The sequence below is a fragment of the Thunnus albacares genome, chromosome 11, assembly GCF_914725855.1.
Source record: "Thunnus albacares chromosome 11, fThuAlb1.1, whole genome shotgun sequence".
Classification (NCBI taxonomy): domain Eukaryota; kingdom Metazoa; phylum Chordata; class Actinopteri; order Scombriformes; family Scombridae; genus Thunnus; species Thunnus albacares.
In genome coordinates this window covers 24,625,819-24,639,036 of record NC_058116.1, presented here as the reverse complement: position 1 = coordinate 24,639,036, position 13,218 = coordinate 24,625,819, and the positions used below count along the sequence as shown (strand labels likewise).

The 13,218-nt window shown below is 39.6% G+C and overlaps 1 protein-coding gene across 2 annotated transcripts in view; it reads left to right on the top strand.

Moving 5' to 3' along the window:
- Positions 1–6,183, top strand: part of hdac4 (histone deacetylase 4) — a 144,732-nt gene extending 138,549 nt beyond the window's left edge. For both annotated transcript variants that reach the window (XM_044366013.1, XM_044366014.1), the window contains 3 exons: positions 298–382; positions 587–728; positions 1,257–6,183. In XM_044366013.1, coding sequence (XP_044221948.1) covers positions 298–382; positions 587–728; positions 1,257–1,296 — 267 coding nt within the window. In that variant the 3' untranslated portion in view covers positions 1,297–6,183. The remainder of the gene's footprint in view (positions 1–297; positions 383–586; positions 729–1,256) is intronic.
- Positions 6,184–13,218: the final 7,035 nt, after the last annotated feature.

Below are 13,218 nucleotides of genomic sequence, written 5' to 3'. Positions count from 1 at the left end.
TTTGGAGAGGTACTTCTGGACACCTGTCAGTCACATTCATGAAAAAATATACCCAGCCACTATATCTAAAAGAAAAGAAAATGCCTCGAAACATTTAACGCACTTGTCAATCTTCCCAGTAGATAGAGGTTCAGTGCCAACTTGTCAGCCCTGCAGCACTTACATTTCAGCACAAGTGGCTTAAATAACTTCAAAGACTTGGCTAGCGGATAGATATAGTCTCGCAGAGCTTAACCATAAAACGTGCAGTGCTTTTGGTTGAGGATGTTAAGCAGGAAATGTGTTTGTTTGTTTCAGTTGGACCCCATTCCTGATGAGGTGCTGCAGCAGAGACCAAATGCCAATGCTGTCCGCTCAATGGAGAAAGTCCTGGAAATTCAGAGTGAGTTGATTACTGCACCTAGACACAACATACATCAGCGTCAGCATGATGTATTTTACTGAGTGACATGAGTTGGAATCATATTCACTTTGTTGGCTATTTTTATATTACAATATGTGCCTCTGTTGTTATTAAAATTATTAAAGCAGCTAATAATCAGTGACTGAGTGTTGCAGGATTTGACCCCGTTCCGGTCTTTTGTAGGTAAATACTGGCATTCACTGCAGCGCTCTGCCTCTACACTTGGTTGTTCTTTGAGTGAAGTCCTTAGACGTGACGCAGAGGAAGCTGAAACTGTCTCTGCTATGGCCTCGTTGTCTGTTGCCAACAAGCACATTGGAAAGAGGTATGTGTGGTGTCGTCTGTTTGTAGTTGTTCTCAGCAACTGGTGAACTGGTAAAGTATACGTCTTTAGTTTCACTAATACTTTTTTATATTAACAGAACTCATTGTAACAAAGCCACGGATATTTAACACCTAAATCTACAGCTTTTTGTCTCTTTAAGCTAAATCTTTTGGTTTTATGGTCTGTAGGAATCAGTCTCTCATTAACATGATTCTTTTTTATCAAGAAAAAGCTCTTATAAACTTACTGTACGCTACAAAGTTGGCAATCTGCTGGTAAGAAACATTAGCAGCTAAATACCCAGATATTTTGGTGGGTTTGGTGTATGGCACCCCATCACAATAACCATTAAATGATGGCCAAGTGTCCACTTGAAGCCTTACGTGTGTTGCGTTAAGTCTCTTACGACCTTTCTTTGGTACTTTGGCTACTGTTCTTTGGTTTAATGGAATTTATTGCTTTATAATAGTATGCAGTCATGGTACTGTAAGCGAATAATGTTACATTTTTATGGTCTCTTTTCCCCAGGGCTGAAGAGGAACCAATGGAAGAGGAAGCTCCTATGTAAAGAAACATCCGTAGCCTTTGACCACTCAGACCAGTCTTCATCTTTGACAGTGTCCTCATCCAGCCAAATCTCTGTTTCTGTTTCAATGCCGCTCCCATGTCTCCCCTCATGTCATATCAAGATACCGTCTTATCATGGGGGGAACAAGTAGAGCTGACAAATGTGGTGCAGAGAGGAAAACACCGAAGATGACCGATGCATTCACTGATCAGCGGTGCACAGACTGATCAGCATAAATGTGTTGCATTATCTCTTCAGTACCTTGGATATAAGAGCATAGACTCAACCATCCCACAGTTAGAACCTCGAGTGCCAGTGCTTTTAAAACACTAGACAGATGTACTTTTTGAATGCCAGTCAGAACCATACACAGAAAATCTGCAGTTGTCTACTTTTCATATTATTCTGTTTTTTCTGTGCTTTATCGCCGTCTTTTCGTTGAAAACCACCAGAGCTAATGTGACTGTGACTCTGCACTAAGGATGGATAATTCCTGCTCTTTCAAGATATCTGGATGGATGGAGAAAAAAAGTGGTCAAATTTGTTGCCATTTTCCACGGTGGTTGAAGATTACAGATAAAAACATTTCTGCAGGTGTTCTGATTTCGAAAATGATTGACAGTAAAAGACTGTGCGTTCGTGCCTTTTTTTTTTTTTTCAAACCTGGTGGATTTCCTGTTGAACTCTACTGAAAGAGCTTTGCCTTAAAAAAACAGGCTTGAGAACAAGGCCTCTTCTCCCCAAACCCTCAACATTTGTATCCTGGCAAGACATCCAATGCCTGCATGTTGTTGGCACATAGACTGGAGGACCTTGGCATGTTTACCTGTAATTCCCTGCAACCAGCCTACTACTGTCCCTCCCTATACCTCCATCTTTCCTTTTTCCCCCCTCATTTTAATCTCAGTTTAGAAGGTAGTTTCCAGCCACAAGTTGGAGTTGGTTCAGTTTAAAAGGAAGTTTAAGTGGGGATTAGTATTACTAAATGCATCCATGTATCAGATACTGTAACAGTTCTCTTTAATGGAAGAGTTAAGTAGCATGCACTGTACTAGAGCAACAGGACCTCTGAAAACTAGAATGCTGTTCATACTTTGTGTGGTATTTAGACAATAATCAAGCCGAAGCATGATGGACTATCATCTCTGTAAAGTCGAATAATCACAAGCATATAAGAAAGGCTTTCCAGTGATAATTCTTGCAGTTGCAAACTTATGTAGGATAGAGAGGAGCCAATTTCATATGTAGTAATTTGATGAAGAAGCGCCCTCTTTTTAGGGCAACTCTGTCTCCACAATAACAAGGACCGTACCACCTGTGGGATTTTCCAGAGGGGTGTTGCAGGGCCGCACAGGCTCTCACAGCTGGTTTAACATCTGCTCCCCAAATGTCAGGTGCTACAGCATGTGGCAGGTGTGAGCACATCTCTGTTTATATACAGTTGTATGAAGTGCATTCACACATTTTTCTCTAGTTTCTGTGTTTAAATCCTCCTCTTTTTTTTTTTTTGTTCTCGACCAGTGACTTTGCAACTTTGAACAACACATGTAGCTCAGATTCTGCTCCGAGTTTTTGATTTCTACCGTAGGATTGAGATTCAAAAGCGTATTATTACATTTGAATACTGTATCAAATTCGCAACGATCCAGACTGTGCAACACACCAGCCACCAGCCGAGTTGTAGTAAAATTTGATTGTCCATTTTGGCAGATGTAACATCATAATTACGAGGTCCTTTTTCCTTTTTAAAGTCTACATGTGATAAAACGGTCATATTGGCTGGTGAGTTCTGTATCAGCCATTGTAGCCAGTGTGCTAAAAGTTATCCTCCCATCTGTAACCATCCCTCCAACTTGTGTTTGGCCTCTGGGCAGCTACCTTCTTTCCTCTTTGTGTCATCTACAAACTAATCACATGTTTAATGTATTTTTTTTTCAGTGAACAGGAAACAGAGTGCTGTGGTGTTTACTGTTGTTTACTGTACATAGGACATTGATCTCCTGAGTATTCCTGCCACACGCATTTGTCGATGACTACTCTACTTCTGTTGATTTCTTTTTTCTTATTTTTTTCTGCTTCTGTTGCCCTTTAAGTGGACTGTCTCTTTGAGTTCTTTGTACTTTTTTTTTTTTTTTTTAATGTTTTGTCCTGTTGTTTTGTACACTTTGTTCACTTCCCCCTCTCTGTTACACATTGTAAAGCTGACATACTTCACTACAGGTGAGGGTTCAGACTAACTGTTTTTAGTGGACGTTACATGACTTTGTTTTCTGGGTTCAGGGTTTTTGTGGGAGGGTAGGGATGCAAAATGTTTCTACTTTGTATAATTATGGACAATTGTGTATTTACTGTCTGTTCATAGTAGATTTATATATGAAAAGAAATGAGTATATTATATATATATACAGTATCTATACATAATGAAATACTATGATCTTGTTTTTGAAGTTGGTATTGAAAAATGATACTTTACATTGGTCTTACGTACAGTAGGCCCTTCTAGAGTGTTACTGAAGGCACTATTTACTGTCCTCGGTTACAGTCGGTTGTGTGTTAAGTAGCATTTCATTGGTCGTCTTATTGTCTTTCAACACTGATGACTAGTTTCGGCTTTATTCATTCCATTGGTACCAAGTCACTATTAAGTGTGCCATTGCCCTCCGCTCAGCCTCACATATTCATGCACATATTTTGTACTGTTGTTTTTTTTATGCCTTTAGATTTTATTGTAGAAAAACACACATTTTTGCTGGCACCTATAAAGTTTTAGTATTTTAAGAAATGTGAGACAATATTTTGAAAATAACCCAAGTGGTGACCCATTTCTTCCATTTTCTTAAAAGTTCATCCTCTAACATCTTTGAAAAAAACAACAATGTGGATTTTAATTGGAATATGGCTATGCTATCCCCCCCCACATTAAATCACTCTGATGGGCCTTATTATTGCACACGATCATCGCTTATTTTGTTATCTGGCCAAATGTCCTTAGTTTTAATTTAAAATTAACAGCTAATACATAATCTCTTTCTTTGGCAAACTCTAGGTTTCAGGGTGGCCTGGTGTTTAAAACTTCTCTGTATCCAAAGATCACAGGTGTTTGATCCCTGCAGCAGCCCACATGTGTTTCCTTCTTCGCAGGACACTTAAACTCTATCCTCTGTAGAAGTTCCATTCCTGGCTTCTCCCGTACTAAGATCAATTATTTTAACATTATCTATGCCATAAAGGAACACGTAAAAGATGCTAAATACATCCTTATACACATGCAAGCAGGAGCTATTCTCATCTGACCTCCGATGGCAGAGCGATGCTGCCTCTTCCTGCAGCTGCACCTCTGTCCCTAAATGACGTCACATGCAATCAGAAATCCTTTCCTTTGGCTTCTGCAAATGCTGTTTGTGTCATCTCCCACTTTGTAAATGTCTAAGAACAAAGGATTGAAAATGAGTGACTACAAGCTTGCAGTAAATGGTACACCACAAATTACTGTAGGTTTTTACAAAGAGAACTCAAAACTAAGGTCTAAGCATTTGTAGAAGGGCTTCATTTTAGTATTATTTTGTAAGGTTTAGACTTATAGCCACGTGTAAGATGTGTTTTTTTCTGTACATTCCCTTCCTATCAGAACCATGTTCACATTATACTTCATGCATACAGGGGTATGTGTGGTTGGGATGTGGAAATCAATAATCAGTCTATCCATGATCATCTCTTTAACTGGGATACGCTGACATGACTGTGCATGTGAACACACTTTGATGAGATGCTTTTCGGTAACCCAGCCCAGAACATTCCCAGAACCTTTGCACAGCAGTGCCAGTCTGGATAACAACAGCAGACGTGGGTTTTTTACTGTTGAATGCTTTGGTTTCTTAAAAGGAGCCAAAACTAGCACTGTCTGTCTTCACTGTTAGTCTTAACACAATGTCCAGTAACAAAAAAAACCCCTGCAACATTCCATTTTCTTATAATTTCCATTATTAGGAGGAGGCATATCTTTTTTTTTTTATTTAAAGCCTTGTAGTTCAGTCCAGCCAGGTCCAAGAACTGTCTGTTTATTTAGGTGGACTGGTCCACTCCATTCCTCAAGTGTGCCTCCTCTGTCTCTTTGCATGATCTGTATGTCTGCATGCACTGCCTACCTGTTTGTTTGTCTGTCTGTCTGTCTGTCTTTCCTTCTTTCCTTTTGTCTTTCTTTCTTTTTCTTTCTTTCTCCTGCCACATATCAGCACAAAGGATCAAGCACTGAAAGATGTTTTAGTACTTTCACTGTATCCAAACTGTCTTATCTCTTTTACTGCTTATTTGTTTTTGCCGAGGAGGCGTTTAGGTGCTTTCCGTGTTGTGTGCTTTTACCTGTAGGATATGGAGTCATCAAACCTGGAAGACATAAATTGAATATTTTACACAAAAAAGGAAAAAAAAAGGATCTAGCACTTGTAACACAGACAATAGGTTTTATTGTATTTATGTAGAGAACAAATTGTTTTGGGGAAGCTTTGTGAACTGCAACAACAGAATGGACAACTTTTTTTTTTTTTTTTTTTTTTTTTTTTTACATTCCAGGCAAGATGTGACTTTGATGGACTTTTGGGAAGACATTCTTGTTCTTTGTCATATCTGGACTTATCAAGGGCTCCATCCAGATGCCTGGTCATTGTTATGGTCGTCTATTCCACTAAATAAGCCAGTTAACACTATGACCACTGTGGTTGAAAAACAAACAGTTCTAGGTTTACATATGTATAAAATGCATCTTTTTTTATCAGTTATGTTTTTGACTTGTTCCACCATTGTTACAGAAATAGTACATTTTTCTCGGGAAACCTTTGCTCTAACATGTTGTCTTTGACATCTACGATATAAAGTATTGTTTTGGAAAAACTGGGACGTCTGTTTTATTATGTTAATTTAATCCGAAACATGTCAAGGAATTGACCATTTATAGCAAAACAGTTAGATTTGGTGGGAAAACCTCTGCTGTTTGCAATGAGGATTCTGCGGAGAAAGCTAATCCCTTCATAAACATACATTAACATAAATCTTGGTTATATCAACAGTACAAAAAAAAATACCACATAAGGAGGAGGTGGCAGGGTGGTGGAAGGAACTGCTGCAGCAATCAGTGCAACAGTGATAAGTGTCAGGTTATAACGTGCATGCTATACACCTATATGAATATGATTGGCTGGTATCAGCCACACAGCTGTGAATGAGCCAATGATTGTGAAGCGTATTAGATACAGATTATGCTCTGCTTGAATTAATGCTTCATTAGTGTTGGTTGTTGTTTTTCATTGCAGAGAAAAGGATTCTTCACTGGCAGGCAAACGTCTGGCTGTCAGACATGAAGGCAGAGATTGAAGGATGTGTGTTTGATCTCATACACAGTGACAGCATTACAAAGGAAAGATCTGTGCAAATAGGTTTGTCACACCCTTATCTCTTATTTATTATGCAGGTTAGTTCATACTTGACTGTTCTGCCACTTAAAGGATAGGTTTCAAGTCTGTCGTAAAATAAGTCAGGTGGCCATATGAGCGCTGAAAGAGGGTTTCCTCGCTGTAATCATTCCTCCTCTTCATACTGGCTATTAAAAGATCCCCTTCAAATGTGCTTTCAATGTAAGCGACGGGAGCCAAAATCCACAGTGTGTCCACACAGACATTTTGTGCATAAATGCATTTAAAAGTTTATCTGAAGCTTGTATGAGACTTCAGCAGTCTGAGTTAGTCTTCTCTGTGGTGGAAGTACAGTAACAAAAAGAGAGACTTTGGCAGTAAAAAGGCTGTAATGTTGAAAGATATCTACTTGATTTGACTCATTTTTTTTCACATGAGGAAGCTTGTGGATTTTGGCACCCATCACTTATATTGTAAGTGTATTACAAAGGGATCTTTTAATGGCTAGTATGAACAGGCGGAATTATTATGGCAAGAGAAACCTTTTTTCAATGTTCATTTGGGCACCTGACTGTTGTTTTTAAGACAGACAAATTGTGAACCCGTCCTTTAAGTCCAGAGGGAGGCGGTATTGCGGTAATGGCCACAAGGACCCCACAGTAGCTTTGACCGGGATTAGCCACCCATTTGGAGAGGTCAAAGGTTTGAGCTAGTGTCCAAATAAACAGAAGTGAATCCCTGTTGGTGGTGGAGCTAACGCTAAGACAACATTCCAAAAGCAAACAAAACCAAATCCCGCCTTACCTCCCCTCAAATAAACACACATTCCACTGCCCTCCTGTCAAACTCTGAATTTAGAGAGTAACAGTGTAAATAGTACCACTACTTTTCGGCTTTGTAAGGCTAGTCAGAATCTGTAAATCACTGAGGTTTGGGACACCATGGTGTGTCAAAGGCAAACGAAAAGGACCGCATCTCTGCTTCCTTGAGAGAATAAGGTCAAATGGAGACACAAGGGACAATATTTACCATCATACAGATGCTGAAAAGGGCTCCGAAGGCTCCCACAACTAAAACAAGGATGACGTTAAAGCTAGGAATGTGTCCTCTTTATGGTTCCCCAGTGACTTAGGATGCTGTAACGACTGTGCTCGTGACACACAGACTGCCCGTCTCACCTCCGGGGACACACCGTAGGTGTCGACACGTTCGTCATCCCCGCTGTGTAGAGACAGGCAACCCCTGTGACCCCTCGGTAAGGTCAGGTCAGAGAAAAGGTGGAGCCCTGCCAGATGAACTTTCCCCCTTGCTAAGGGCCAGCCCACAAGATGGCCGCCTCCCGCCCACAACAAAGCACTGAAATGTCAGTAAGGATAGAAATCTGAAAAAACCCCATCTATTTTCCCTCTCATTCCCCACAATGACATTCTGGTTTGCGGCGGCTCTCTTGCTTTGCTCATCCTCTCGCTGCGTCTGTCGTTGTCAGTTAGATCTATCATTACCCAGCCACCCGTATGCGTAAAAAGGCCTCATCCTCCCAGCTGCGCTCATCACCGCGCTTTTTAATTGCAGGTTCAAACTGAAATGGGCGATGAGGCTTTGGCCAGCTGCTCGAATGACAAATAAAACTAATTACAGAACAGAGTCATTAGAATCAGTTTTGGATCATCAACACACAGGCATGCAAAAACATTAGGTATATTTGAAGTGTTGTAACCGAACAACCACGTTATGTCGAGCATCAGTATTTAAGAGGTCCGGTTAAGAAAACAAAACGTCTTGTCATGTGGTCATTTCTGCTATGAGATTAAAAATTTGAAAGTCTCTTTTTTTTTTATAAAGAGAGCTCTTAAACTGCAGTTTAATGTCCAACAACAACATACACTCCCTTCAACTCCAGCGCACTGTAAGAAATGATGTGTGTGTCAGCAGGTTGCAAGGAAGCTGATCTTGACGAAGAGGATTCGTCACCAGCCAAAGAAAAGAATTTGAAATGAAAAAAAAAAAAAATCACTATTTAATCTATTTCCCTCAATTTATTTCATTCCGAGCATGGATTTGGAAACAATGGAAATGTACGTGAGGTAGTCTGTTGACCGTTTGCTGTTCTTTCCATTGGATGTTCCACCAGTCCGGTTGGGACTTCTGATCCATAGTGTATTTGAAAAGCTGCTCAGCGTTTGCTTGTCTTGCTACTGTATGTGTTTAGTCTGGTGTTGAGCTTGCACTGACATCAAAAGGTTAAAGACACACAGCAGAGTCCTCACACAAAGGCACAAGGCCATGAGGAGCTGTTGCAAACATAACACTGAGGCTGGGTCACTGTCAAGAGAACAAGCGGCAGGACAAAGTTCAGTGATTGTCTGGTACACATGCCAAAGATTGCTTTGTTTGATTTTAACACCCTGCCTCAATTTCTCCCTGTTGTGTTGACATATAAACCTGAGACCAGATCACAACTAGAGGGAATGAAGGGCAAAGAGAAAAGAGTAGAGGATGCAATTTTTTATTTGAACTCCACTCACATAACTGGCACAACCTTAAGATAAATTATTCAAGTAAAGAGATTTGTTTTGTCTTGTATGGTAAAACATGAGGAACACATTAGCACATTAGATTGCAATGGTATTCCCCCTCAAAACCAACACCATCCAAGATGAAAAAGTATCTCCCATTTGTGGATTCTTCTAAAATATGTACTTCTGCTCCTGTTCCTGATATTTGCATTTTAGAGTTAAATGCAGGACACATTCAAGACTCAAATGGATTATTATATATCATTTTAAAAAAAGTAAAGGCAAAGACGCATTTATAATTTAATCATGAAAGTTCATTCTTGACCTTGGAAATAGTAATTTGAGAAAACAATGCAAACTCAAGGTCCACTTACTGGCTTTTCGTGGAGCTCGACTGCAGCACCTGGTCCTTGTCAGCAGTTTGCTCGTATGTCGTGCAGTTCCGCTCTGAAACGCGTGTGATATGGTTCAAAGCTCTGGAAAACATTGGTTTGTGGACTTGTTTGGATTGGATCGAATTGATTTGTCCAAAAAAAAAAAAAAAAAAAAAGTTTGATTAGCTATTGCTTTTTCGTTCATTTTCAAAAGAATTCATTTTTAGTTTGCTGTTTTAGCAGCAGAATGTTTGAATGTTTTTAGATTAAAGATGATGGTTGAGATTTAGTGTGAAAGCCCTGCAGTTGTTTGTGAATGGCTTTTGTTTGTTTCAAACCCGCCACAAGGGGGGTTTTCATCAAACAGTCTGTTATGATGTATATAGACTACATTTGATGGTCTGGTTTGATACCTTATACCTTGCAGAGTCTTAAATCATATCTACATTTGTTCAAGTGTTAATTGAGTCCACTGAGTGTTAAGCTTTGCTTTACTTTTTTACATTTTTTATGTGTATATACACACTATATACACTCATCCTTGTCTAAAATTGAAAAAAGTAACAGACGCTTTCCTGTTTAACTTCATGGCTGTTTGTGTAAATGATTTAATTTTGGATTCATTTAAAGCTCAGGTCTGTCTGTCTCACAGGGGAGTGACGTAGAAGTGAAAACAAAGGTGAGTGATTTAGCTCCTGAACTGGTGTGACCCTCTGACCTCTGCTGACCTTCTGTGGCTATCGCTGGTGCTAATGAAGAGCAAAGGAGGAGTGTTGGCATGTCACCCCACAAACAGAAGTCCTCATATCCCCCCCCCCGCCCCCCTAAACCTGGAGACGAATCAAGTTTCACAGCTGAAGGTGAGGAGGCTGCTGGTACTGTTAGAATGGACAGCGGTGTGTTTAAGAATCCAAATCTCTCCTTATGATGATTGACTCATGGCCATAGCGGAGGGAAAAAATATCAAGCCAAGCTGTGCTCTCCCAGAGATGCAGAGCAAATATAAGACAAAAGTTGCTTCTTTAATATCTGAACATCACTGACTATCTAGCTAACGTTAATTTAGCACAAACCTGAACGATCGAGGACCAAAGATTAATGTTAATGAGTTTTTATTACATGTTTGATTGTGAGTATTACAACACTAATGCCTTGAAAATGTTTCCCTGTTGAGATGACATCGTTCAGCTGCCCTTCGTTGCCATTTGGCTATCATCATCATCATCATGGCTGGCTCCAAAGATAGATATTTTCTGGACACTGAGAGGTAATGATCAGTGATAGTCTTGCTCCCTTCTTGGCCGCATTATTCCTCCATGTTCCAGGTATACCAGTGGAGTAAGACAAAGAGACTGATGAAGACTGATTTATTCAAGTTTTTTTTTTTTTTTTTTTAAAGGATAAGGGAAACGGAAAATGAAGCAGTCTATATACTGTAGTTATTGTCCACAGCAGTTGGTCCCTTGCATGTGTGTTTGTGTGTGTGTGTATGAGAGAGAGAGAGAGAGAGAGAGAGAGAGAGATGAGACCAGATGGACTATAGATGATGCCAGAAGAGAAGATGTGCTATAAGGCTCAGAGCCAAGAACCAAGTTACACACGTACAGTACAGAGTGAGACATTCCATACTTATTGTCCAAACGCTGCTCAGCTGAAGTCTGTCTTAACATCACAGACTTATTTTTTTATTATGTATATTATTAAATAACATGCTTATTATTTTTATGAACCTCCTAATTGATCACATTTATTTTTGACCAGCTTAGTATCAATTGAAACATCATGTGTGAATGAGAAAGAGCCTTTATATATTTGGACGGTGCGTCGCCTACATCAGGCTCCAGACGCTTGAATGGAGGCATCTGACCTCTATTTCACAGCCTTGGTTCTCTCTGCATGCTAAGGGTGTGAGTGGTTATCTTTCATGAGTGTTTTTTATATAATGACAGTGATCTAGAGCTGCAATGATTGATCAATCGCCAGAAAATTAATCGGTAAAGAGAGAAAGAAAGAAAAAAAAAAAGCTAAAATTTCACCAGTTCCAGCTTCTTCAATGTCGGTATTTGTGGTTTCTTTGGTCCTCAGTGATATAAAATGATTATCTTTGGGTTGTGGGCTGATGGTCGGGACAAAACAAGACATTTTAGGTTACATGCAATCAATATTTTTAATAATTGTCTGACATTTTAAAGACCATTGATTAATCGATAATGATTGTTAGTTGCAGTCCTACAATGATCTGATACAGATTGGATGGAAAAATGACACCACAGCTCCGACTTTGTTCACAGTTTCATATCAATATCAGATTTAAGGTCGTTTATCAATATGATGCAAATTAAAAACGGAGATGTTTTCCACCGCACCACCAGATGTGTTAATGGTGTCACATGGGAAGGAAGATCCAACACACCAGTCATCTAGCTGGACCGCTTCACAACTTTAAATTTACAACAATATTTTCGTATCCAGTTACACTCCCCCGGCTCTCAGAGATCACACAAGCAACCCCCGCTGAGCCATGCGTGAGATTTTGGAGGTGAGACGATGAGCGTTCGGTGATTTAATACAAAGGATACACAGTGATCTTAAATGGAGAGGAAACAGAGGAAAGAGCAGACGTTTCCTTGGATGAGCGGGGTACAGGTGCAGATGTGGGCATTCAGCACTAGTATGTCCACACATATTTCTCTTCTCACTAGGTCAGAGACTGTAACGGCAGGAGGACAGATAAGCATTTCAGTCGAAGATACTTCTACAGGTATGCGGATGATTAGATCCCCCTGTACACCCACCAATCTAGACAATCACTAGAAGTTATTTATTTCAATCCTCAAACCAGTTTGGTAAATCTTGAGGTTGCTTAGCGTCGCTCTCTCCTCCATTAGAAAAAATACTGCAGTTGGTGTAGACAGCATTCAGGTGTGTATATCAAGAAAAAAAAAAGGGGCACCAGCTCTGAAGACTGATGGTAATGCGACCAGGGCCCTTTCTGTGCGAAGGGAGCCTGATCAAATGATGGAATGAGGGAAGGGCGAGCTGGAGAATAAGACCAAAGAACCTCTGCTAATTCCTTTTCATCCAGGCAGCCTTGACAGCCGTTACTCTGCTAGGTTCCTCTGAACTCGCATCGCTCTTTTTTTTTTACCACATGCATCAGGATTCATGGTTTTGTTTAGCAGCCAGTTCATCTCTGTGTACATATAGATTTAACACTTTAAGCATGTTATACAACAAAGATATAATGATTTGAGTATGGGGAGGATATAGTGAGGAAATGATTGTGGTTTTAGTGTGAAATACACTTAAATTAATGGAAGAAGTGATTATTGCAATAATATTCAACAATTCAAAAAATGCCTTGAATGATTTGCAGCCCTATTTATTTATTTTTAATTTCTTTGTTAAATTATTATTATTATTATAATTATAATTATTAGATATGCAGTATCCTTTCTTATGACTTGTGTATCCAAACAGAAATTTACACTGTTGCCATGAATGTTTATTTCCAGACAGTAGTTTAATTTAATAGCCGTGATCAATATTCTGCAGCTCATTTTAAGTGATTCTCCACAACACACACAACGAGAGAGAGAAAAATCAATATTTGAGGCGTATTTGAAG